General features: G+C 41.3%; 1 protein-coding gene across 1 annotated transcript in view; it reads right to left on the bottom strand.

Annotated features, from left to right (window-relative positions):
* Positions 1 to 509: 509 nt before the first annotated feature.
* The window catches only part of PSTPIP2 (proline-serine-threonine phosphatase interacting protein 2), a 93,961-nt gene continuing 70,997 nt past the window's right edge, over positions 510 to 23,473 (bottom strand). Inside the window, 10 exon segments of the mRNA NM_001131892.1 lie at positions 510 to 2,433; positions 5,709 to 5,766; positions 7,705 to 7,739; positions 8,884 to 8,965; positions 9,088 to 9,184; positions 11,395 to 11,493; positions 15,505 to 15,584; positions 16,550 to 16,595; positions 17,189 to 17,287; positions 23,234 to 23,296. Coding sequence (NP_001125364.1) covers positions 5,717 to 5,766; positions 7,705 to 7,739; positions 8,884 to 8,965; positions 9,088 to 9,184; positions 11,395 to 11,493; positions 15,505 to 15,584; positions 16,550 to 16,595; positions 17,189 to 17,287; positions 23,234 to 23,296 — 651 coding nt within the window. The 3' untranslated portion in view covers positions 510 to 2,433; positions 5,709 to 5,716.

Below are 23,473 nucleotides of genomic sequence, written 5' to 3' on the forward strand. Positions count from 1 at the left end.
CACATTTACTAAATTTAACACATGTACTTGTTTGGCTTCACTCACTTTGCACTCCTTATTTCTCTTTCAAGTGGTTGTTTCTCCAGCTATGTTTTCTTATGGGCCACTAATTCTTTCATAGTCTCTACTATGTGCCAGGTGCTGGAGATACAGCAGGAAAAAGAATAGACAATGGCCCTGCTACCATTGGGGTTCCAGTCTAAAGAGGAAGACAGGCTTTGAACAATTAATTTCAAGGGTGAATCATATCATAACAAGGAAAATGGAGGGGGAGGAGAGATACAGTAGTTGGATCCAACCTAGTCTGAAGGCAGAGATGGTGTCTCCCAGAGGAAGTAACATTGCAATTGACCTCTGAAGGATTAGTACAAAGTAGTTCGGCATCATCTCCTTTTGGCTTCCCTGACCAGCGGTTTGTCTTTTTGAAGCCTAACAATCACAAATGTGGCAAGGGATCAAATAAAGCTTGGAAGAGCGATATGGTCAACACAAAAATACGAATCAAATCCCAAATTACCAAGAAACTTTATTTAACCTACCAAACTAAAAGAGCAATAAAATAAAAATATTTTCCATCCACAAAATGGTTTTACATCAACTACACTGACCAATACAGAGAAAAGGGAAATCCCTGAGGAACTGCCAACAATAAATAATATACTTAAAAATAGAATGTTCTGAGTGTAAAGGAACATTTCCTGAGCCCGTTCAGTTTGGGGAAATTTGGCCCTTTGCAAAATTCAGTTTCTCAAAAGGATATCCAACTGATGCAAGTTTCCTGTCATGACAAGAAGCTGTCATGTTCAGTAGCACCTTACACAAAAGGTGGGGAAATAGGCCGGGTGCAGTGGCTCACACCTGTAATCCCAGCACTTTGGGAGGCCGAGGCAGGTGGATCACCTGAGGTCAGGAGTTCGAGACCAACCTGGCCAATATGGTGAAATCCCATCTCTACTAAAAATACAAAAAATTAGCCAGGTGTGGTGGTGGGTGCCTGTAATCCCAGCTACTCAGGAGGCTGAGGCAGGAGAATCACTTGAACCCGGGAGGCAGAGGTTGCAGTGAGCCGAGATCGTGCCACTGCACTTCAGCCTGGGGGACAGAGAGAGACTCTGTCTCAAAAAAAAGAAAAAAAGAAAAGAAAAGATGAGGAAATAATCAATCTTCTTCCAATCAATTTGTCCATAGTTCTGGAAAAGCTACTGCACAGAGCAGGAGAGGAAACTATTTGCTCTCTGTAATACTGAAAAACTGAGAGTGCTATTTTAACTTGTCAATAACTAAAAGGTACCACTTTCTCATAGTGAACAGATGTTGTACAAAAAGTACATGACCTCCCTGCTGTTTGTGAGTGAAAAAGGAAAACCCAAATATTTGTGAAAGTGTAAGACGGATGCATTTAAAATTCTGGGATCTAGCAAGGGAAAGATTCTTTGTGAAGACCCAAAATTGAGGACTGGTTTTGTAACTCTAAAATTATCTTGAGGAATGGAATCAAAATATGGTATTTCATTGATTCTAGGATGTATTTTTTTTCATACTTTAGCATCTTAAATTCAAATGGGTTTGGCCATCAATGGTCTGTCCCAGGTTTATTGGCAACTCCTCGACCCCACCTTCTTAGTGCAACATAAAATAATGGCATGTTTTACAATCAGTGGCTCCTTAAATTAGATTAAACATCATGCTCTGTAGTTCAGCATACACAAGGATCCACATAAAAATAAATCTGACATTTAAACCCTGGTGATTCTCCCAACTGAAAAAGTGCTGGCAAAAATATTTGGCATCTTAAATATCAGCATGAGCATCACAACTTCAGGAAGGGTTAGAAGAATAGTGATGTGGGTTGGGCTCAGGCTCTAGTTCTGGTTCTGTCCCTAATCAGCTAGGAAAACTGTAAGGAAATTAATTTCACACTTGTACGCTTTGTTTCCTCGTCTGTAAAATGAGAAGGTATGATCAGGTGGCTTCTAAGTCTTCCAGCCAAAAAGGAAGGTAATTTTAAATCTTGCACCACTGAGGCTATGTGTCGCCGTGGAAACTCCACAGCCAGGCTGCCCAAAGCCAAAGGAGCCACTACTGCAGTTGGTGGCTCAGAATACTCTGCTGCCACCTCTGCTCCTCAAGTGGACGCTGCAAATCCAGAAGTGGATTTCATGCTTCCCATGTTGAAAACCTAATTCATTCGTAACCTGAGTAACTGGGAAAGAATAATTCTTCATAATGGGGCAATTTGTAAACTTCAAAAAACTGCAGAACTCTACTTGCTTATGTTGTCCTAAATGTCTACCATAAATTTTAAATCTCTAAAAAATTATAGCAAGGGTTCACTTCAAAGTCTTCATGACTGACATAACGTGGCTATAGGTCCTGCTGCTCTGGGTGCCCTTTCCATATCATAGAAGCACTAGCCGGAAAAAGCTCTGGTTTCTGAAAGAAAATAACAAAGAAATTTCATTTGAATGAAAGGTGCTTGTCAACACTCTCTCCTACCTTGAGAGTATATTCAACAAGAATAAGGGTGCAGGCCAAGGAAAACAAATGGTGAGGAATGGGTATTCCAAGCAATGAGAAATGGAATGTGATGATAACAGCATTGCTTTATGGTAAATAATACATACATTTACATTTTTATACATATTTTAAATTTGAAATTTTCAATCTGTATTTACCTAAACATGTTAGAATTAACAACAGGAATAGCAGCTAAAATCAACAACTACAAAACAAATCACAAATTCCTAACTCTTCCTGTTTAAATTTTTTTTTTTTTTTTTTTTTTTTTTTTTTGAGACAGGGTCTTGCTGTGTTACCCAGGCTGGAGTGCAGTGGCGCAATCTCAGCTCACTGCAACCTCCGCCTCCCAAGTTCAAGTGATTCTCCTGCCTCAGCCTCCCAAGTAGCTGGAATTACAGGCACCCGCCACCGTGCCTGGCTAGTTTTTGTATTTTCAGTAGAGATAGGGTTTCACCATGTTGGCCAGGCTGGTCTCAAACTCCTGACCTCAGGTGATCCGTCCGCCTTGGCCTCCCAAAGTGCTAGAATTACAGGCATGAGCCACTGTACCGGGACCCTGTTTAAATTTATTTTCCAAAAGTTCATTCAAACTATTTTAATTGTTGTGATAAGTTGCTTAGTAAGTTATTCACTAAATTAGACTTCCTTCTTTAAAATTTTCTGAAATTCAGTATATGTTGTATACTGAATATGAATGTGTTGTATACTCCCTTTTCTAAGATTTTCTGAAATTGATGTATATGTTGAACCCCAACTCAATGAACTGGCACAGATTCCAGTGAACTCCAGTGAAATGATATAACTCAAGTACATGTGTTGGCACTAGCATCTTGCATTCAAACATCACACTCTTAGACTCTGAGGAACTACATTTGTTGGGTCAAGTGGTACTATTAAGCTACTAGAATATATTCTTTACCCAAACGAGTAAGGACAGAAAAGAAAGAGGTAAAAAATAAAAAGAAACACTTAGGACTGCCAATGACCTGCCCATCATCTACACAGTGCTCCAGAGAGCAGGTGCCACGTCTGAATTCCAAGTCATTGATTTACCAGGTTTCCACTCTGCCTCTAACTAGGGCCTTGCCCCTTTCCATGAGAAAGAGGGAGGCTTACGAAATGAAGAAGAAATGATGACTGATTGTAAAGACTAGAATTTATTTGTAGATTTGTAGGTCCGAAGTTATATATAGTTAGAGAACAGGGTACTTTATGTCTTCAAGTTCCATATATTTTATAGCAAAGTTGCTTAAATATTAAATATATTAAGCAATTATATTAAGCAATTTAAGGACTTATGTTTAAATATAATAGAAACTAGCTGATTCTTTCCTTTGACTGAGTCTCACTCTGTCGCCCAGGCTGGAGTGCAGTGGCTCGATCTCAGCTCACTACAACCTCCACCTCCTGGGTTCAAGCGATTCTCCTGCCTCAGGGTCCTGAGTAGCTGGGGCTACAGGTGCCTGCCACCATGCCTGGCTAATTTTTTGTATTTTTTTTTTGTTTTAGTAGAGATGGGGTTTCACCATGTTGACTAGGCTGGTCTCAAGTGATCCACCTGCCTTAGCCTCCCAAAGTGCTGGGATTACAGGCGCAAGCCACTGTGCCCAGTCATTAGCTGATTATTTTTAGGTAATTAGGACAAGTTGGCATCTGTCCTAGATAGCCAGTTGGCTATAAGTCACAAAGTAGGTGTTTTTAGAGGACTGGAGACAAACAATGTTTGATGTGCTCACTTTGGTGGTATAGAACACTATAGAAAATCACCCTGGAGCACTGTTAAAATCTGTTTAGGTTCATTAACGACAGTATACGTAACCAACACCAAACCAGGAAGGGTGAGAGAGAGGCTGTTGCCTTTCTCTGTTGACTTCTGGTATCCCACCCACCCACTGCCTGCCACTTTGTCTTCTGATACTGTTATCCAGGGCATACAACTAACAAGAAATGGGAAGACGTGTAGTTCAGATGTGTAGCTCAGTCCACACTGAGATCAGGAATATGTAAGTGGATCAACTCTTTAAAACAGTTTTTAGTCAAAGTAGTAACACATTTTCATTGCAGACAAATTCAAAAACAGGAAGGAAAAATATTACCTGTTTAGGAATATATCTCTTCAGACCTTTTCTTTGCTCGTGTGTACCTATATAATTCTTTTACCCCAAGATAAGCCCAATGGAGTAAAAGAATGATACTTTATGAAGAGTTTTTTTTAGCATCGCTACTTTGGCTTCTGAGGCATTTCTTCACATCTGTGAAGAATGATTTTGACTTGGAGAATGTTCCAAGCACCTCAGTGCCTAAGAAAAAGAGTCACCACGCAGTATATCTTTGCAGCTGCAGTTGGCTTAGCAGTGTTCAGTCCTCTTCTAAGAATCCTCGTGGTTTTGCTTGTTCAGAGCATTAATAACTGCAGGATGATCTCCATGATGACCTTGTATGTATAGTGAGTGTGATATAATTTGCTCTTTTTTTATTTGACTTTTCCTCTTTTAGATGGTGAGAGAGTAAACTAAAATCTAAATTACTTTAACAGTGAGGATGATGTGTGTTTTGTTGATGAGCACTGCCTTAAATCCAGGTGTGTAATAACTATAAAAGAGCTTAATAAGAGCAGATAAAGAGGGCTGGGCATGGTGACTCATGCCTGTAATCCCAGCACTTTGGGAGGCTGAGGCGGGCAGATCACTTGAGGTCAGGAGTTCAAGACCAGCCTGGCCAACATGGTGAAGTCCTGTTTCTACTAAAAATACAAAAAATATTAGCTGGGTGTGGTGGTGCATGCCTGTAATCCTAGATACTCAAGAAGCTGAGGTGGGAAGATCACTTGAACCCAGGATGTGGAGATTGCAGTGAGCTGAGATCACACCACTGCACTCCAGCCTGGGTGACGCAGCGAGACTCTGCTTCGAAAAAAAAATAAAATAAAATAAAGCAAATAAAGTTACTATGGAATAATCAATGAAGGAAAAATAACCTCATTCAAATATGTATGGAGGGGTCTCCAGTCTGCTTCCAGCTGTGGGATCCAGAGAGGTGTCCTGAAGGGACAGCATGCTGGCCAGTGTGCCTGCCTCATGCAAGGCCTTGCTAGTTTGTGGTAGTGTTATAAAGACGGTTCAAAGGCCTCAATAGCACAATTACCAGTCTACACGCGACTCAATTATGTGAAAAATAAAGGTTCTTACCATTGATTTTACTGATAGAACAAACTGTAGTCATTAACCAAAGAGTAATCGGGATCATCTGCAAAAGGCAGAACACAGAAAACAATAGTAACATCAATTTTTCACAATAAGATCTCAGCCCTTTTCAAGCCAGGGCTTTTCACTTACAGATTCTGGTGTCTATGCTTTTGTAAGGAGAAAATAGATCTGCCAACAAAAACTATAAATGGTAGTCATGACTCCAAACCAGAGGACATTCTGGAAATCACTATTCTGACTTCTTTGCCCTTTTTCATCCATGCTCAGGTATAGTACCCACAGTAAAATCATCTTTAAAAATGGACGGAAATAGCATCCTACATTACCAAGTGGTAATTCTAAAACAACAAGAAATAAAATACCTTAAATCTTCATATTGTTCAAAGATATAATTTCAGCCACTACATTTTTTTTTTCCATCACTAAATTTTTGGTGAACTGTTAAGTGCAGCATAAACTGTCCTCCTCTCTTACTGATAGGTTTTGGCTCTGTGTCCCCACCCAAATCTCATCTTGAATTGTATCTCCCATAATTTCCACTTGTTGTGGGAAGGACCCAGTGGGAGATAATTTGAATCATGGGGGCAGTTTCCCCCACAATGTTGTCGTGGTAGTGAATAAGTCTCACGAGATCTGATGGTTTTATCAGTGGTTTCCGCTTTTGCATCTTCTTCATTTTCTCTTGCTGCCACCATTTAAGAAGTGCCTTTCACCTCCTGCCATGATTCTGAGGCTTCCCCAGCCATGTGGAACTGTAAGTCCAATTAAGCCTCTTTTTCTTCCCAGTCTTGGGTATGTCTTTATCAGCAGCATGTAAACAGACTAGTACACTCATTCTCTTGAACATGGATAGGTATATCTTTTCTTTACTCAAATAATAAATATATGTTGAACACCTACTATGTACTCAGAACTGTGTCAGCTGTTGTGAGTAATACAGAAGACAAAGTTGTACCTGACCTTGGGATCTTATTATTATTCAAGGCATACAACTAACGAGAGCTTGTTTGGAGTAGCTGCAGGGGAATGCAGCTACTCATATACTCTTGACCAAAGACTGGCCCTCCTCTATCAGAAATGGTCATCCTCTTTGAGCACGTAGCTTCAGGAGGGATGCACATGGACTGGCGAGGGAGGAAGGGGACACCCACCTAGCCAGCTGGATGCACCGAATCAACCCTAGCAATCAGTGGGCTGACAGATGTTGCAGCCAGACTGCCCTCACATCCCATACAACTAATAAGAAGTGCTAAGATGTGTACTTCTCCCAGAGGTATCATAGGAGTTCAAAGAAAGAAAGAGACTACCGTGATTAGTGAAAGGTCTCATTAAAGATAACATTAAGGGACATGTTTTTTGATATCAATGCCTTCTATAAATTGTATTTCTGTGTAATCCAAGGGGAACTATATCTCAGTTCTGCTGTTCTCACAGTCCAAGTTGAAATAATCTTTTAGGTAAAATTTGCTTGCAAGAAGTTTCTTTTGGTATTTCAGTAACTGAATTATCTTGGACAAGCTATAAAATAGACCACCAATTATCATATTCCACTCTGTGACAAGTAGTATTATAGTAAGATTCTAATATAGGCTCATTCTCTTGGGAATTTGATTCTATTTAACCCTTTCATTCCCTTTATTTCAAAGTTCTAGCTATATAATTTTAAAGAAAACCCAATATAAGAATTTCGTGGGTTTTTTGTTTTTTGACACAGTTTGACTCTGTCACCAGGCTGGAGTGCAGTGGTACAATCTCGGCTCACTGCATCCTCCACCTCCCAGGTTCAAACAATTCTTGTGCCTCAGCCTCCTGAGTAGCTGGGATTACAGGCACGCACCACCACACCCAGCTAATTTTTGTATTTTTAGTGGAGACAGGGTTTCACCATGTTAAACAGGCTGGTCTCAAACTCCTGACCTCAAATGATCCGCCTGCCTTGCAATATAAGAATTTCAAAAGACCTTTTTTAGTGGCATACCTGGTGAGCTTTTAGGAATTGGGGGGGGTCCTCTCCTGTAAGAAATGAAAACCAAAGTATTTTAGATAAGTTCTTGTTATTTTTATAATTTTTTTACTTCTTGCTACAAGCCTATTGTACTCTAATCAGATCTGGTTTCTACACTGGAGGGTCAAGAAAGCTCACCTAAAGCAAATCATCTGTGGCACTGACCTGCGGAAATCTAAGTTGCAGACGTCATACTATGGCAAGAGGAGCATGCATAGTGATTAGGAGCACAGAGGCTTATCCCCACAACCGGGACTGGCAGGATTAAAATCTTAGCTGGGTGGGAAAGACCTCCTGAGTGCCTTGAACATCCGCATCCTCATAAGTAAAATAGGAAGTATAAACAGCTCCTACCTCATTGTGGGGATTAAATCAGCTAATTCACACTAACTGTTTCGAACAGTGCCTGACACGCTTAAATATTGATAATGATCATGCAATCCTTCCCAGGCACTCCCCATCTTTACTAAAACTGGAGTGAAAATTCAAAAGCTTAGACTGCAAGCTGACTATGTCAAACTGAAGTTTCTCTTCCCGCAGGATCCTTTACATGAATGGCAGCGAACTTTTTGAGTAAAGGGCCAAGTAGTAAATGATTTAGACCTTGCTGGCCACCTACCGTCTCTCTTGCAACTCTACTCAACTCTAGTGGCAAAGCAGCCATAGACAAAACCTCAGTGAGTGAGGGTGCTTGTGTGCCCATAAAACTTGATAGAGGAACACTGAAATTTGAAATTCAAATAATTCTCACATGTCACAAAATAGTATCGTCTTGACTTTTTTCCAGCCATTTAAAAATGTAAAGACTATTCTTAACTCACAGGCCCTATAAAAATGGATTTAACTCTCAGGGGCCATAGTTTGCTGACTGGCTATAAGAAAAGTATAGGATTTCTAGAGGCTGTAAGAAAAGTATAGGATTCATCCATGAATAATAATGATCAAGTTCAAGCATGATATACTCCTCCCTGAACTATGACTATTAAAATCCACTTAATATTTGTCCTAAAAATACTATTTCCAAAAAGCAAGCAGCCTCATTAAGCAGATGCAGTAGTAGATATGTTCCAGTTCTAACATGTCTTAGAACATTCATGATAACAATGTTTGCTAAAAGTATTTTTCTTCATATGAAAGGCAGCTGGTTATTACCTTGCCAAGTTAGGCCCTGTAGCCTTCCCGGCTGGGACTGCATTCTTCTGGGAGGAGTAGAAATTCTCATACATGATGGGTGCTAGGAGAGTCACCAAGAAACAGGCCATGAAGAGGCAGGTGTCTTTCATCCTTAATGACATCTAACAAGAAAGGCTAATAGAATTGTGTAAATAACACTCCCCACCCCACTGCCCCATTCACCTGGTGGAATCTGTCCAGTTTTGCGTTGATTCACAAAGTATTCAATGTCCTTCTGAATGCTACACATTTCTAAACTCTTTCGGACTTGTTCGTACATCTAATAAAAAAAGATCAATTACTAGGTAGAGGTATGTTGAGATCATTGTGACACAGCTCCTTAAAAACATGGATTTGAGGCTGGGCGCAGTGGCTCATGTCTGTAATCCCAGCATTTTGGGAGGCTGAGGTGGGCGGATCACAAGGTCAGGAGTTCGAGACCAGCCTGGCCAACACAGTGAAACCCCATCTCTGTTTAAAATACAAAAAATTAGCCAGGCATGGTGGCAGTCACCTGTAATCCCAGCTACTTGGGAGGCTAAGGCAGGAGAATCACTTGAACCCAGGAGGCGGAGGTTGCAGTGAGCCAAGATCGTGCCACTGCACTCCAACCCCAGGCGACAGTGCAAGACTCCATCTCAAAAAAAAAAAAAAAAACATGGGTTTGATAGACAGCTGACTTTTCCAAATTTTCTTGTTTTGAAAAAAAAAGAACACATTCCAAAGTCCCAGATTCATACTGGAGCTTTTCTCTGATGCACATCTGCTATTAATTTTTTATTTTTTATTTTATTATTTTTTTTTAGACAGAGTCTCACTCTGTCACCCAGGCTGCAGTGCAGTGCAGTGTTGCAATCTCAGCTCACTGCAACCTCCACCTCCCTGGCTGAAGCAATTCCCCTGCCTCAGCCTCCCAAGTAGCTGGGATTACAGGCGCATGCCACCACGTCTGGCTAATTTTTTTTGTATTTTTAGTAGAGACGGGGTTTCACCATGTTGGCCAGACTGGTCTCGAACTCCTGACCACAGGCAATCTGCCCGCCTTGGCCTCCCAAAGTGCTGGGATTACAGGTATAAGCCACCATGCCCAGCCTATATCTGCTATTAATTTTTTAAAGATGACAGAAAATGTATCTTTGTGGCAGGACAAAAGCCTTGGCTGAATTTTTTTTCTTTTTTTGAGATGGAGTCTCACTGTGTCGCCCAGGCTGGAGTGCAGTGGCACAACCTTGGCTCACTGCAATCTCTGCCTGCTGGGTTCAAGCGATTCTCCTGTCTCAGCCCCCCGAGTAGCTGGCACTATGCGCCACCATGCCTGGCTAATTTTTGTATTTTTAGTAGAGATGGGGTTTCACCATGTTGGCTAGGCTGGCTCTAACTCCTGACCTCAGGTGATCCACCCACCTCAGCCTCCTAAAGTGCTGGGATTACAAGCGTGAGCCACCACACCCAGCCTTGGCTGAAATTTTTTAAAAATACTGATGGAACCAAAAAGTAGATATCAAATCTTACGGCACAAGACCAATGCCACACACAAATGCAAAGACAATTACTTAAAGAAGAGTTTTCCATTCAATCCTATTGGTTTTCTGGGTGTTTATTTGTTCTTCTAAGGCGAATGTCTCATCTAATGTGAGAGTGGCTACTCCTTAGCAAAGAAGGTTGTGATAACTTGATTTGATGCCTCTGAGATGTGGGGAGCCCATTACTATTGCTGTGTACAGGTTAAGCCTGGATAATGGACCAGGGAACGCTGTTGAGGTAAGTCCGAGCCCTGGAGCAACCATTAGCCTGGGAAAGGGTCAGTGTCCTAGTACTTGGTGCTGTCCTGGAGTGACCCCATTCCAGAATGGAGTCGTGCCTGGGATGCACATACATGCTATGACATCTGTCTTCTGTACATGAAACTCCATTTGGGTTCTATCTGTTCTCCTGCCCTAACTCTGAATTTTCTTTTGTGTCCTAACTATGAATTTCCTTTTTTTTTTTTTTTTTTATTGAGATAGGGTCTTACACTGTCCCCCAGGCTGGAGTGCAGTGATGCAATCTCAGCTCACTGCAGCCTCTGCCTCCTGGGTTCAAGCAATTCTCCCACCTCAGCCCCCTGAGTAGCGGGGATTACAGGGGTGCACCACCATGCCCAGCTAATTTTTGCATTTTTAGTAAGACGGAGTTTCACCATGTTGGCAAGTCTGGTCTCAAACTCCTGACCTCGGGTGATCCACCCGCCTCAGCCTCCCAAAGTTCTGGGATTACAGGAGTGAACCACCGCTCCCAGCCGTGAATCTCTTAATGAGAAAATCATGGTGGCAAATGAGCCAGGAGTCAGGTTACATGTTATCTGCATCCTTCTATCAACTCACTGTATGGCCTTAGGCAAATCACCTTACCTCACCAAGGGCGAAGTGAACCAATCAATATCTATAGTTCCTTCTACTCTAATGTATCCAACATGCACACGACAATCCTCAGTGGATGCCTTTGACTTACTTCATCGCTGGTGACACATTGTTGTGACAGCTGATTCACATGTAACCACAATGCATTCCGGAAGAAGTTTATTCGTTCACATTCTTGAGCCTCAAATGCCTACAGAAAAATAGCTACGTGTACATAGATATGCAAGGAAAAGGGCCATTCATTTCGGCTGGCTGTGACTGAAGAAACAGTGTCAACCTTCAGTTATCTGTAAACTTCTTGTCCAATTTAGAATACTTCTCCCCCACCACTGAGGAAGCTAATAAACTCATATCACGAAGAATGCAAACAAATCCTAATATCATAGTAACACAAACAGGCTTGGAAATAGTTCTGAGGGTAAAAAGTAATGATGATCCCAGATACCAATGTTCTAACTGAGTTCTTTCTGACATTTCCAACTATCTGACATCATCTCCAACTGAGCAGCCTGCCAGAGCCTCAGACTCAAAATGCTGCCCCTCCCACCCTGGAATGAATGAGTGACTGGCAAGACAGTCATAATTGTTGATGCTGACTGATGAGTACATGGGAGGCTGTGTACTTGTCTTCTGTCTTCGTGTATGTTTAATTGTTTTTCCTTAAAAAAGGGTTAAAATAAAAGTCATTGCCTGAGATACAGTATTTTGGATATAAACAAATATCACCTTTAAAAAAATCAAGCTGTTCTATGAAGCAGATGGTAGTCTATTCAACAATGGATGTGATATATCCGTGTATTTTTAAAATATTGAATACCATAGCTATTTTTAACATGAATGAATTTTACATACCATAGCTTTTATATACCACAGCCCCTTTTCCACTCTATGAGGAGAAAAGGATGGGGACAGGTATAGCTACAAGTGGTTCTCATACTTGAATTCACATCAGAATCACTTGGAAGATTTATTAGCATAGAGATTGCTGGGCTCTACCCCCACAGTTTCTGATTCAATTTCATATCTCATACTACAGGTTTTATTCAAAACCAAAAAATTTCGAATGCCTTTTAAAATTTGCTACATTCTAAAACTTGTAATAAAATAAAACAAAACTTCAAACATATACAAGAGTAGAGAGGTACAGATAGCATGATGAATCCCTATGTACTCATCACCAGCTTAAACATTTATCAACCCACAACAAATTCTGTTTTATCTATATCTCTACCAATTACCCTACTCTCTGGAGCATTTTGAAGCAAATGCATTATTTCACCTCTAAATATTTTTATATCTATATAACATAGTATAATAATTTAATAATATTACATTATTTTTGTTATGGAATATTTCACATAGAATCAGAGAGCAGTATAAGAAATACCTATATACCAACTACTTAGCTTTGTCAAAAACTTCAGCCATATTTTTTCAGATTCTGTAAAAGCCCCTGTGTGATTTACCCAGTTTCTATCACCTTCCTCCTTCCCCAGATAGCCATTATCCTGAATTGTATCATTTCTACGCAGGGTTTGTTTTGTTTTGTTTTTTATGGGGAAGGGGTTGTTGTTTGGTTTTGGGGGGTTTTTATTTTGTTTTGTTTTGAGACAGGGTCTCACTTTGTCACCCAGGCTGGAGAGCAGTGGTGCACTCATGGCTCACTACAGCCTCAAACTCGCGGGCTCAAGCAATTCTCCCGCCTCAGGTTCCAAGTAGCCTCTACCACCATGCTCGGCTAATTTGTATATTTCTTTGTAGAGACAAAATTTTGCTGTGTTGCCCAGGCTGGTCTTGAACTCCTGGGCTCAAGCAATCCACCCGCGTCAGCCTCTGAAAGTGCTGGGATTATAGGCGTGAGCCACCGCACCCAGCCTTTATGCAGGTTTTTACACTATATATGTATCTATATATGTATATGATATTGCTTTACATGTTTTTAAACCTTATTAAAAAATGGCCTCATTCTAGGCTTTCCCCTAAGAGTGTGGAGTTACAGAAGTAAAGCAGAAAACAGTGTTTTAGGAGAAGCATAATAACCTACAGTATCAGATGGCAAAGAGAGATCAAATAAGATTAGAAACTGCAAAGGCCCACTGGCCCTCATGCCAAGGGATTCTGGTGCCCTCCAAGACAGCAGCTGCAGGGAAGCAAATCCCAGATGCTGCAGGCTGGGGCAGGCAGGACAACATGGACTTGGAGACAACCCCTTCAAAAAGCGTGGCTGCGAAGAAGGGCAGGGGTAGTAGGGGTCGTAGATAAAAAGTAAGAACTGCTGGTTTTGTTTTTTGTTTTTTGGGTTTTTTTGAGATGGAGTCTAACTCTGTTGCCCAGGCTAGAGTGTAGTGGCACGATCTCAGCTCACTGCAACCTCCACCTCCCGGGCTCAAATGATTTTCCCACCTCAGCCTCCCAAGTAGCTGGGATTACAGGTGCTTGCCACCACACCCAGCTAATTTTTGTATTTTTAGCAGAGACTGGGTTTCACTATGTTGGCCAGGCTGGTCTTGAACTCCTGACCTCAGGTGATCTGCCTGCCTTGGCCTCCCAAAGTGCTGGGATCACAGGCATTAGCAGCCACCGTGCCTGGCTGAACTGGTGGGTTTTAAAGCTAGGAAAGAGTTGAGTCTGTGTGCAAGATAACAGAAGTTGACAAGTTCTCTATGCCCAAGAAGGTGGGGAGAGGCAAGCTGGATGAAAAAAGATCTTGAACAAGGAAAGAACAGCCCCTTTTCTGTGCTAAGAGGAAAAAAGGAGTGGGGCAGGTGTGTCTGTCAATGATTCTCATACTTGAATTCCCATCAGAATCACTTAGAAGGCTTATTAGCACAGAGATTGCTGGGCTTTACCCCCAGAGTTTCTGATTCGGTAGGTCTGAGGTTGGTCTGAGAACCTGCATTTCTAACAAGTTCCCAGGTGATGCTGATGCTACCGGTCCTAGGACCTCACTTTGAGAACCACTGGAAGAAAATGTGTAGGCAGGGTGACAGAAACTTAAGGAAGCTTCCAAGTTGTTTTTTATTTTCTCTTGGAAATTGTGAGGTCATTTGCTGCAAAAGAAAGGGAGCAGTGGTGAAATTGAAGGTATGAGGAGAGTAAAAAAAAAAAAAAAGCCCTCCAGCCAGGCATGGTGTCTCATGCCTGTAACCCCGGCAACTCAGGAGGCAAAGGTGGAAGGATGGCTTGAGACCCAGGAGCTCAAGACCAGCCTGGGCAACATAGCAAGACCCTGTCTCTTTAAAAATAAAATAAATAATAAATAATTAACAAGGCGTGGTGGTGCACGCCTGTAGTCCCATCTACTTCACTTGAGCTCATGGGGTTTCAGGCTGCAGTGAGCTCTGATCCTGCCACTGCACTCCAGCCTGGGCGACAGAGTGAGACCCAGACTCAAAACAAAAAGCAAACAAACAAACCTCCAAAGCCTGCTCACTTGCTGTCGGCATTCCCTTTAGAGCCTATTGAGGCCAGGTTCTCCAAAGGTAATTACTTAATCGACCATTAACTGATTCAGCTATTCTATGCTTGTGCTAACCCAACATTAGACCAAAATTTGAATTGTTGGACAGCATGGCCAGGATGGGGATGAGGCAGACAAAGTTTGGGGAAAACTATTCCAGTTCCTTCCATTCTTCACTTAAATTTCTGATTTCTTTTTTTTGTTTGTTTGTTTGGAGACAGAGTCTTGTTCTGTCGCCCAGGCTGGAGTGCAATGGTGCTATCTTGGCTCACTGCAACTTCCGCCTCCCAGGTTCAAGCTATACTCCTGCCTCAGCCTCTAGAGTAGCTGGGATTACAGGTGTGTGCCACCACACCTGGCTAATTTTGGTATTTTTAGTAGAGACGGGGTTTCACCATGTTGGCCAGATGGTCTTGAACTCCTGACCTCAGGTGATCCACCCGCCTCGGCCTCCTAAAGTGCTGGGATTACAGGCATGGGCCACCGTGCCTGGCCAAATTTCTGATTTCTAATTTGCCCTCAAGCTCTGTAACCCTATGAGAATCGGGGCAGATCATTTCTACAAAAGTAGACTCTCCAGGTTCTGGGCAGAAGACCCACCTCCCGCCCCCACATCCCTCCCCCTCCCCGGCCCCACTCCCCCCCTTCCCTCCCTCCCCTCCCCCCGATCCTGAGCAGCTTCCTGTTACACACCCCCTCCCCCACCCACCCCAGTCCTGAGCAGCTTCTGGTTACGGGTACCTCGCAGGCCTTAATGTGCTCACTCTGCCACTCTTCTCGGACCTTATCCAGGGTGCTAATGTGCAGCATGTATGCTTTGTCTGCAACAGAAGGGAGAGACCTGGGTCAGAAACTAGACAGGAAGGTGGCTCGCAGATACACCCAAAGGCTCTTCTCAGATGGCAAAAGAAACTCATCCGAGTTGTGCTGAGCTCACAAGGCCCCTAGGACTCTGAGCACTGGGAGTTATTGCATCTCTCACCCTCATCATATTTGGTGAAGTAGGCAAAGGAGGGTATCACTTTCTTTTTAAACATTGGACCAAACATTGAGAAAGAAATATTCTAAGGAAGAAGTGAAAGCTGATGAGAAACCTCAGCCAGGGTTTTGTTTGTGTAATTCCACCTCAGTATTTCCCATCGCTTTTCATTTTCAAAATTGTCTGATGAAGGATGCAGAGAAGAGAACTACCTTGAGCCCTAAAGGGGCACCAAGTTACTTTAGTTTCAAATGTAGAGATTAAGATGTATATAACCACCACAATCACGAGGGATATTTCCTGCAGGATATTCTGGGAATTAGAAGCTTTTGCAAATGCCTGGTTTGGGTCTTAGATTTCAGTGATAACAAGGCCTTGAAGCTTGGCTGTTTCACAGCAGATAAGAGCTACCGGGGCTGAAATGGTCTTTTAGATAGATGCCCCAATACATCAGAGGAAGCACCTGATTGCAAAGCTGCTACCACATGACTCCACCATCTCACTCCCATGTAAGGCAGCAAGATCTAAGCAGACAGCGGCCAGAAACAGTGGCCTCATAGCCTCCTCCCAACTTCTGGGATTCTAATACACCCTCCCTTCCTCTCTCCTCTTCTTTCCTTTCCTCCCTCCCTTCCTTACTCTCTCCCTTCCTTCCTTCCTTTTTCCCTTCTGATATCTCACTAATCCTGCTGAATATCCATATATTCTCTCTTTAAGGTATATAAAACTCCCTTTCTCAGGGACACATTTAGGACAACGTAAACCCCACCAGCAACCCTCCCCCATCTGTAGGAACTGCCCCCTCACCCGAGTCCTCTACTGCGGTCTTTGAAGTTGCCAGTTTCACAAAAAGCTGTGAAAACAAACAAACAAACAAAAAAAGAGCAAGCATTGGGAATGCTGGACAAGGCTTCCATAGGCAAAACAGATTGAAAAGCAGTAACCATGAAGAGACCAGGTCTAGTGCAAGTCCTGTGTACATTTCCCTCATGAGTAAATCATTCAACATGCCCTGCAATCTTATCAATCTTGGAAAATATCCATAAATCATCTTGCCCAGTGTCTTCCTAAAGACACACCCAGACCTCTGGTTGCAGAAATCTTGTATCTAGATTTTACAAAGTTAAATTTGTAATCCACCCAAGCAAAAGGCAGCCTGACTACAAAGAATACATGAGCTGAGTCTTTAAGAAAAATGACAACTGGGAAACCCCTCCAACCTCTTATCACCCCATCTCTCTCCCTCATAGCCATGCTTCTATCACTCTTCCCCCAACCCCCAAATATGTGACAGTGGTTTTTCAGGTTCAGAAGACCCCCAATATGTGAAGGAAGATATTGCCAGGGGTTTAGAGTACAGGTTCATTTCTTATGAAGTTTCATAATTGGCTTTAGCCTGACATAGGTCAATCTCAGATTTTTCGGGTTGTTAGCCCTCCCGCGTACCTTTTCTTGTTGCTTCGGGTTCACCAGGTTGGCACTCCGGTTGACGGCCTGTTCTGCCTCATCTTTGTCCCGGCATTTCTGCTCATAGTTCTTCTTTGCCTTTGTCATTATGAACAAAGAGAACCAAAACAAATGAACAGTGTAACCATGAAATGCAGCCCCCTTGGCCCAGGAAGTCCAGCATGGACAGGGCCATCTGATTAGCGCTCTGATTGTCACTAAGCCATGGGCTCCCAGAGGGCAGATGCTTTTTTTTATCAATCTTTGAAAGCTCACTCTCTCTCTCTAGCCCTTTTTCAAATTATGTAATAGTGGCAATCTGATCAAGGAAGTAATAGCTCCTATTTGGCAACATAAAGTACATGAGCTTTAAAAATGGACTGAAATGAAAGATGGAATTTGAAATAGACAAAATTAAGGCCAGGCACCATGGCTCACACCTATAATCCCAACACTCTGAGAGGCTTAAGTGGGTGGATTGCTTGAGCCCAGAAGTTCAAGACAAGCCTGGGCAAAGTGGGTGAAACCCCATCTCTACAAAAAACACAAAACTTAGCTAGGCATGGTGGCACACACCTGTGGTCCCAGCTACTTGGGAGGCTGAGCTGGGAGGGTTGCTTGTGCCCAGGAGTTCAAGGCTGCAGTGAGCTATGATCATGCCACTGCACTCCAGCCTGGGCGAAAGGGTGAGACTCTGTCTCAAAATAACAATAACAACAACAACAATTAAAATAGTTACGTAACTCTAAAACGTGTGGTCTAAAATTTATGAAACATTCATAATCCTAAGAATGCATGTACAAACCCTTGGTTATTTGGCACCAACTCACTCTAATTCTAACGAAGCCTCAATATTCACCACAGCATGTGAACAGCCGGCAGGTTACCAATGCCATCATTTATTTTGCTTAAAGATAGTCGTGTTCCTTATTTATTTATTTATTGAGACAGAGTCTAGCTTTGTCACACAAGTGGGAGTGCAGTGGTGCGATCTCAGCTCACTGCAGCCTCTGACTCCTGGGTTCAAGCGATTCTGCCTCAGTCTCCCTAGTAGCTGGGACTACAGGCAAGCACCATCATGCCCCACTAATTTTTGTGTTTTTAGTAGAGACAGGGTTTCACTATGTTGGCCAGGCTGGTCTCGAACTACTGACCTCAGGTGATCCACCCGCCTCGGCCTCCCAAAGTGCTGGGATTACAGGCATGAGCCACTGCGCCCAGCCAGTGTTCTTTTTTTATTTAAAGAATTCTGTTTTATGTAGTTTAAATGTAGGCCGTGGTCTATCGTGTGCTACCATTACCACCAGTATTATGGAAACATTTCACAAACTATAATCATTAGTGAATCATAAAAATAATTTTCTGTTTCAACTGTGAAAGCAAAGACTTTTTTAAACACCAAAGCTGCTTTATCTTAATTTCAGGAAGTGGGAAGAAAACCAACAAAGCTGTGAATCAAACGGTTAGCTAATAAATAAAAATGATGAGAAAGAATGGTTGAGTAAGATAAATAAAGAAAATACGGCATATATACACAATGGAACACTACTCCACTATACAAAGAATGAAATCCTGTCATCAGTGGCAACACGGATAAGCCTGGAGGACATTATGTTAAGTGAAACAAACCCTTTGATCTACTGATTTCCTTTCCTTTGGATAAATACCCCGTAGTAGGAGTGTTAGATCATATAGTAATTCTATTTGTAGTTTTTTGAGAAATCTCCATACTGTTCTCCATAGTGGCTGTACTAGTTTACATTCCCACCAACAGTGTGTAAGAGTTCCTTTTTCTCTAAATCCTTGTCAGCATTTGTTATTTTTTGTCTTTTTGATAACAGCCATCCTAACTGGGGTGAGATGGTATCTCATTGTGGTTTTGAGTTGTAGTTCTCTGATGATTAGTGATGTTGAGCATTAAAAAATATATTTGTTTGCCATTTGTATGTCTTCTTTTGAGAAACGTCTACTCAGATCCGTTGCCCATTTTTTTAATCCAATTGTTCGTTTTTTTCTTTGCTGTTGAGTTGTTTGAGTTCCTTGTGTATTTTGGATATTAGTCTCTTGTCAGATGAATAATTTGCATATTTTCTCCCATTGTAACCACTGTAAGTGTTCAATTCAGTGATATTAGATACATTTATAAAGTTACATAACCATCACCACCATCCATCTCTGAAACTCTTTTTATCTTATAAAACTGAAATTCTATGCCTATTAAACAATAACATCTCAACTTCTTCTTTCCCCAGCCCTTAGCAACCGCCATTCTATGTTCTGTCTCCCTTTCATTATTTTTTTTAATTTAAAAAAAATTTTGTGGGTACATAGCAGGTTTATATACTTATGGGGTATATGAGATGTTTTGATGCAGGCATGCAATGTGAAATAAGCACATCATGGAGAATGGGGAATCCATCCCCTCAAGTATTTATTCTTTGAGTTACAAACAATCCAATTACATTCTTTAAGTTATTTAAAAATATATAATTAAGTGATTATTGACTATAATCACCATATCATGCTATCATCCCCTTCATTTTTAGAAGATATTTTCACTGGATATAGGGTTATGTGTTAACAGTTCTTTTCTTTCAGCATTTGCGATACGTTCGGCCACTTCCTCATGGTCTCCATGGTTTCTAATAGGAAATCTGCTGTCATTGGTTTTCCCTTTTAGGTTTTCCCTTTTAGTGAAGGTGTCATTTCTTTCTCATTTAGTTTTCAGAGGTTTGATTATATGTCTTGGTATGGATTTCTTTGGGTTTATCTTGTTTACAGTTTAATCAGCCTCTGGGATATGTAGATCTATGTCTTTTGCTAAATTTGGAAATTTTTCAGCCATTATTTCTTCAAATAATGACATAAAGCTGGGCTTTTTCAGCCCACCTTCCTTCTCCTCACCTCTAGTATCACAGAGACACTAGTGTTAGATCTTTTCTTGTAGTGCAAAAAGTCCCTGAGGCTCTGTTAATTTTTTTCAGCTTATTTTTTCTCTGTTGTTCATGTCTGGTAATTTATATTATTCTGTCTTCCAGTTAACCAATTCTTTCTTCTGTCTCTTCCATTCTCTTCTTAAGCCCACATATTGGGTTTTCTAAAATTTTGATTATTATATTTTTCAGTTCTAAAATTTCCATTTGGTTCATCTTTATATCTTCTATTTCTTTGCTGAGCTTTTCTATTTCTTTGCCAGTCCTTTCTTTGTTTCTTTCATTTGTTTCAAGTGTGAATCAGGTGTAATGGCACATGCCTGTAATTCCAGCTACCCAGGAGGCTGAGGTGGGAGAATCACTTGAGCCCAGGAATTCAAGGCCAGCCTGGACAACATTGTGAGACCCCCGCCCCCATCTCAAAAAAAGTGTCTTTGTAATTGCTTGCTGAATATTTTGATAGTGGATGCTGTAAAATCTTCGTCGCATAATTCCAACATCTCTGTTATCTAGAGCTTGGCATCTATTGATTGTCTTTTTTTTCATGCAGTTTCATATCTTTCTGGTATGAAGAGTGATATTTGATTGATTTGGGGGAATTTTTGGTATTATGTTACAAGACTCTGGATTTTATTTAAGACTTCTGTTTCAGCTAGCTTCCTCTGGACACCACTCCAGCAGGGGAAGGTGAGGCATCATCTCATTACTGCCATGTGAGTGTGAAAGTCCAGGTTTCCTCTCCTTGGTCTCCACTGACACCACAGAGTGTGTGTGACCCAGTTACTACTGGAAGGTGGTCAAAGTTCTCACTCTCCACTAGACCTCCTTAGACACCATCCCAGCAGGGAGAGGGTGTACATCATTATTTCCCGGTGCAGGTGGAAGTCAGGGTTCCCCACATAGCTCCCACTGACACTGTGTAGAGGAGGCTCTGTTACCTCCTGGTGGGAGTGAAAGTCCTGGTTCCCTATTTGTTCTCTGTTGCCACCTTGGCAGGGGAGTTGGGTGCTCTCTACGCCTGATGTGGTGGAAGTTTAGACTCTCTACTTGGCCTTTGCTGATGTGTGGAGGTGGGGCCCCAGGTTTTTTATGTGGTGTTTGGCTGCAGTAGAATGGCTATTTTCTAAAGTTTCTGTCCTGCTAGGCTGCCCCTTTTCTGGTATTTTGGCTAGAGAGAACAGGTTTTTCTTGGAACTTTTTATTTTATTTTATTTATTTATTTTTTGGTCTATGACCATTGGCATTTCTGGGATGCCTGCTTCTTTGGCACTCAGTCTGTGATAAATGAGGCAAAAGGAAAGCCCAGGGAACACTTATCAGGTTGTTCTTTGAGTCCAAGGTCACTAGCCAGTATGCCTTCTTCTCTCCACCTTTCAGAGTTTTGTTTTTTTTTTTTTTTTTTTTTTTGAGACACAGTTTCACTCTTGGTGCCCAGGCTGGAGTATGCAATGGTGTGATCTTGGCTCACTGCAACCTCCACCTCCTGGGTTCAAGCGATTCTCCTGCCTCGACTTCCCAAGTAGCTGGGATTACAGGCGCACACCACCACGCCCAGCTAATTTTTTTTTTTTTTTTTTTTTGTATTTTTAGTAGAGTCAGGGTTTTGCCATGTTGGCCAGGCTGGTCTCAAATTCCTGACCTCAGGTGATCCACCCGCCTTGGCCTCCCAAAGTGCTGGGATTACAGGTGTGAGCCACTGTACCCAGCCAGAAAGTTATACTTTGATAAGCCTTTCTCTTTAATTATAAAAAATCTTGCCCCAGATTTTTTAAAATATAAAAGGTCTGGGAAAAATCATCTATCAACTAACACTATTTCTGTATTACACTGACATCATTCCCTATTTATCAATTGTTTTTGAGGGATTTCTGCATCAAAGAGAAAAAGAATGCAGCAGAACAGATTGCATATGCTATCAACACTGGTGACACTTCCCTATTACATCCTACTCGTAGAATATCATGATGATACTTCGGTGTCAAGATGGAGTCATATATGTTCTAATAACAGAGTTTGTTGTATCCAGAGTCAACAGATTCATAAAAGCTAGAGAGAGATTTCTAGCAACTTGTCCAATCTCTGTCTTGCCAAGCATTTTTTAAATAAATTACTTAAAGGAAAGGTTTTTATAATTTTCAGATATCTTAAAACAGAAAGGGATCACTCAATAAAATAGGTAAGCAATCAAGATTCAAAATAGTAACAGGGTAAAATTGCAAATTCAACAAGATAAAGGGTATTGTACACTATATATGTTTTTGTATCTTTGCCTAAAATATTTGAACTGACTTGCTATATTTTCTCGGGTTACCAGAAAGATAACCCCATTGCATTTCCACTATCTAGTGTCACTTTCAATCTTTCCAAGGCCTTAAAAAAAGAAAAACCTTATACACTGTTGGCGGGAGTATAAATTAGTTCAACCATTGTGGAAAGCAGTATGGAGATTCCTCAAGGAACTAAAAGCAGAACTACCATTTGACCCAGCAACCCCATTACTGGGTATAGACCCAGAGGAATATAAAGCATTCTACCCTAAAGACACATGCACGTGAATGTTCACTGCATTACTGTTCATAATAGCAAAGACACGGAATCGACCTAAATGCCAATCAATGACAGAATGGATAAAGAATATGTGGTACATATATGCCATGGAATACTATGCAACCATAAAAAAGAATGAAATCATGTCTTTTGAGGAAACATGGATAGAACTGGAGGCTATCGTCCTTCGCAAACTAATGCAGGAACAGAAAACCAAATACCACATGTTCTCACTTATAAGTGGGAGCTAAATGATAAGAACTTATGAATATAAAGAAGGAAATAACAGACACTGGGGTCTAATTGAGAGGGAGGGTGAGAGGAGGGAGAGGAGCAGAAAAGATAACTATTGGGTACTGAGCTTAATCTCTGGGTAATGTAATAATATGTACAACAACAACAAAAAAGAAAACCCAAAGCATTTAAGGTTGTTTTCCCTAAAACACTGCACTAATAAATAATAACATTTTTGAAATGTTATTTGAGTAGGAATATGTTCATACACAGCACAGGATTTCAGAAAATGTCACCATTATCCCAAAAAAGACAATAAAATGTGACTCACATCCATGGTTTTCTTGAATTGTAAGCTCTTTTGTTTATGGATAGCATCCATTACAAGCTCTGTCTGTAAAGAGATCATAAACACTATTAATAAAAACAGGAAACATTATTAATAAAAAGAGAAAGCATTATCAATACCAGCTTATCTTGAGGGTTAAGTGTTCAAAATGATTACCCACATTTCACAATCTTCAGAAAAAAGAGACCAAACAATTTGCCCAAGGTCTTATTCGAGCTAATA

The sequence above is a fragment of the Pongo abelii genome, chromosome 17 (assembly GCF_028885655.2).
Source record: "Pongo abelii isolate AG06213 chromosome 17, NHGRI_mPonAbe1-v2.0_pri, whole genome shotgun sequence".
NCBI classification, from domain to species: domain Eukaryota; kingdom Metazoa; phylum Chordata; class Mammalia; order Primates; family Hominidae; genus Pongo; species Pongo abelii.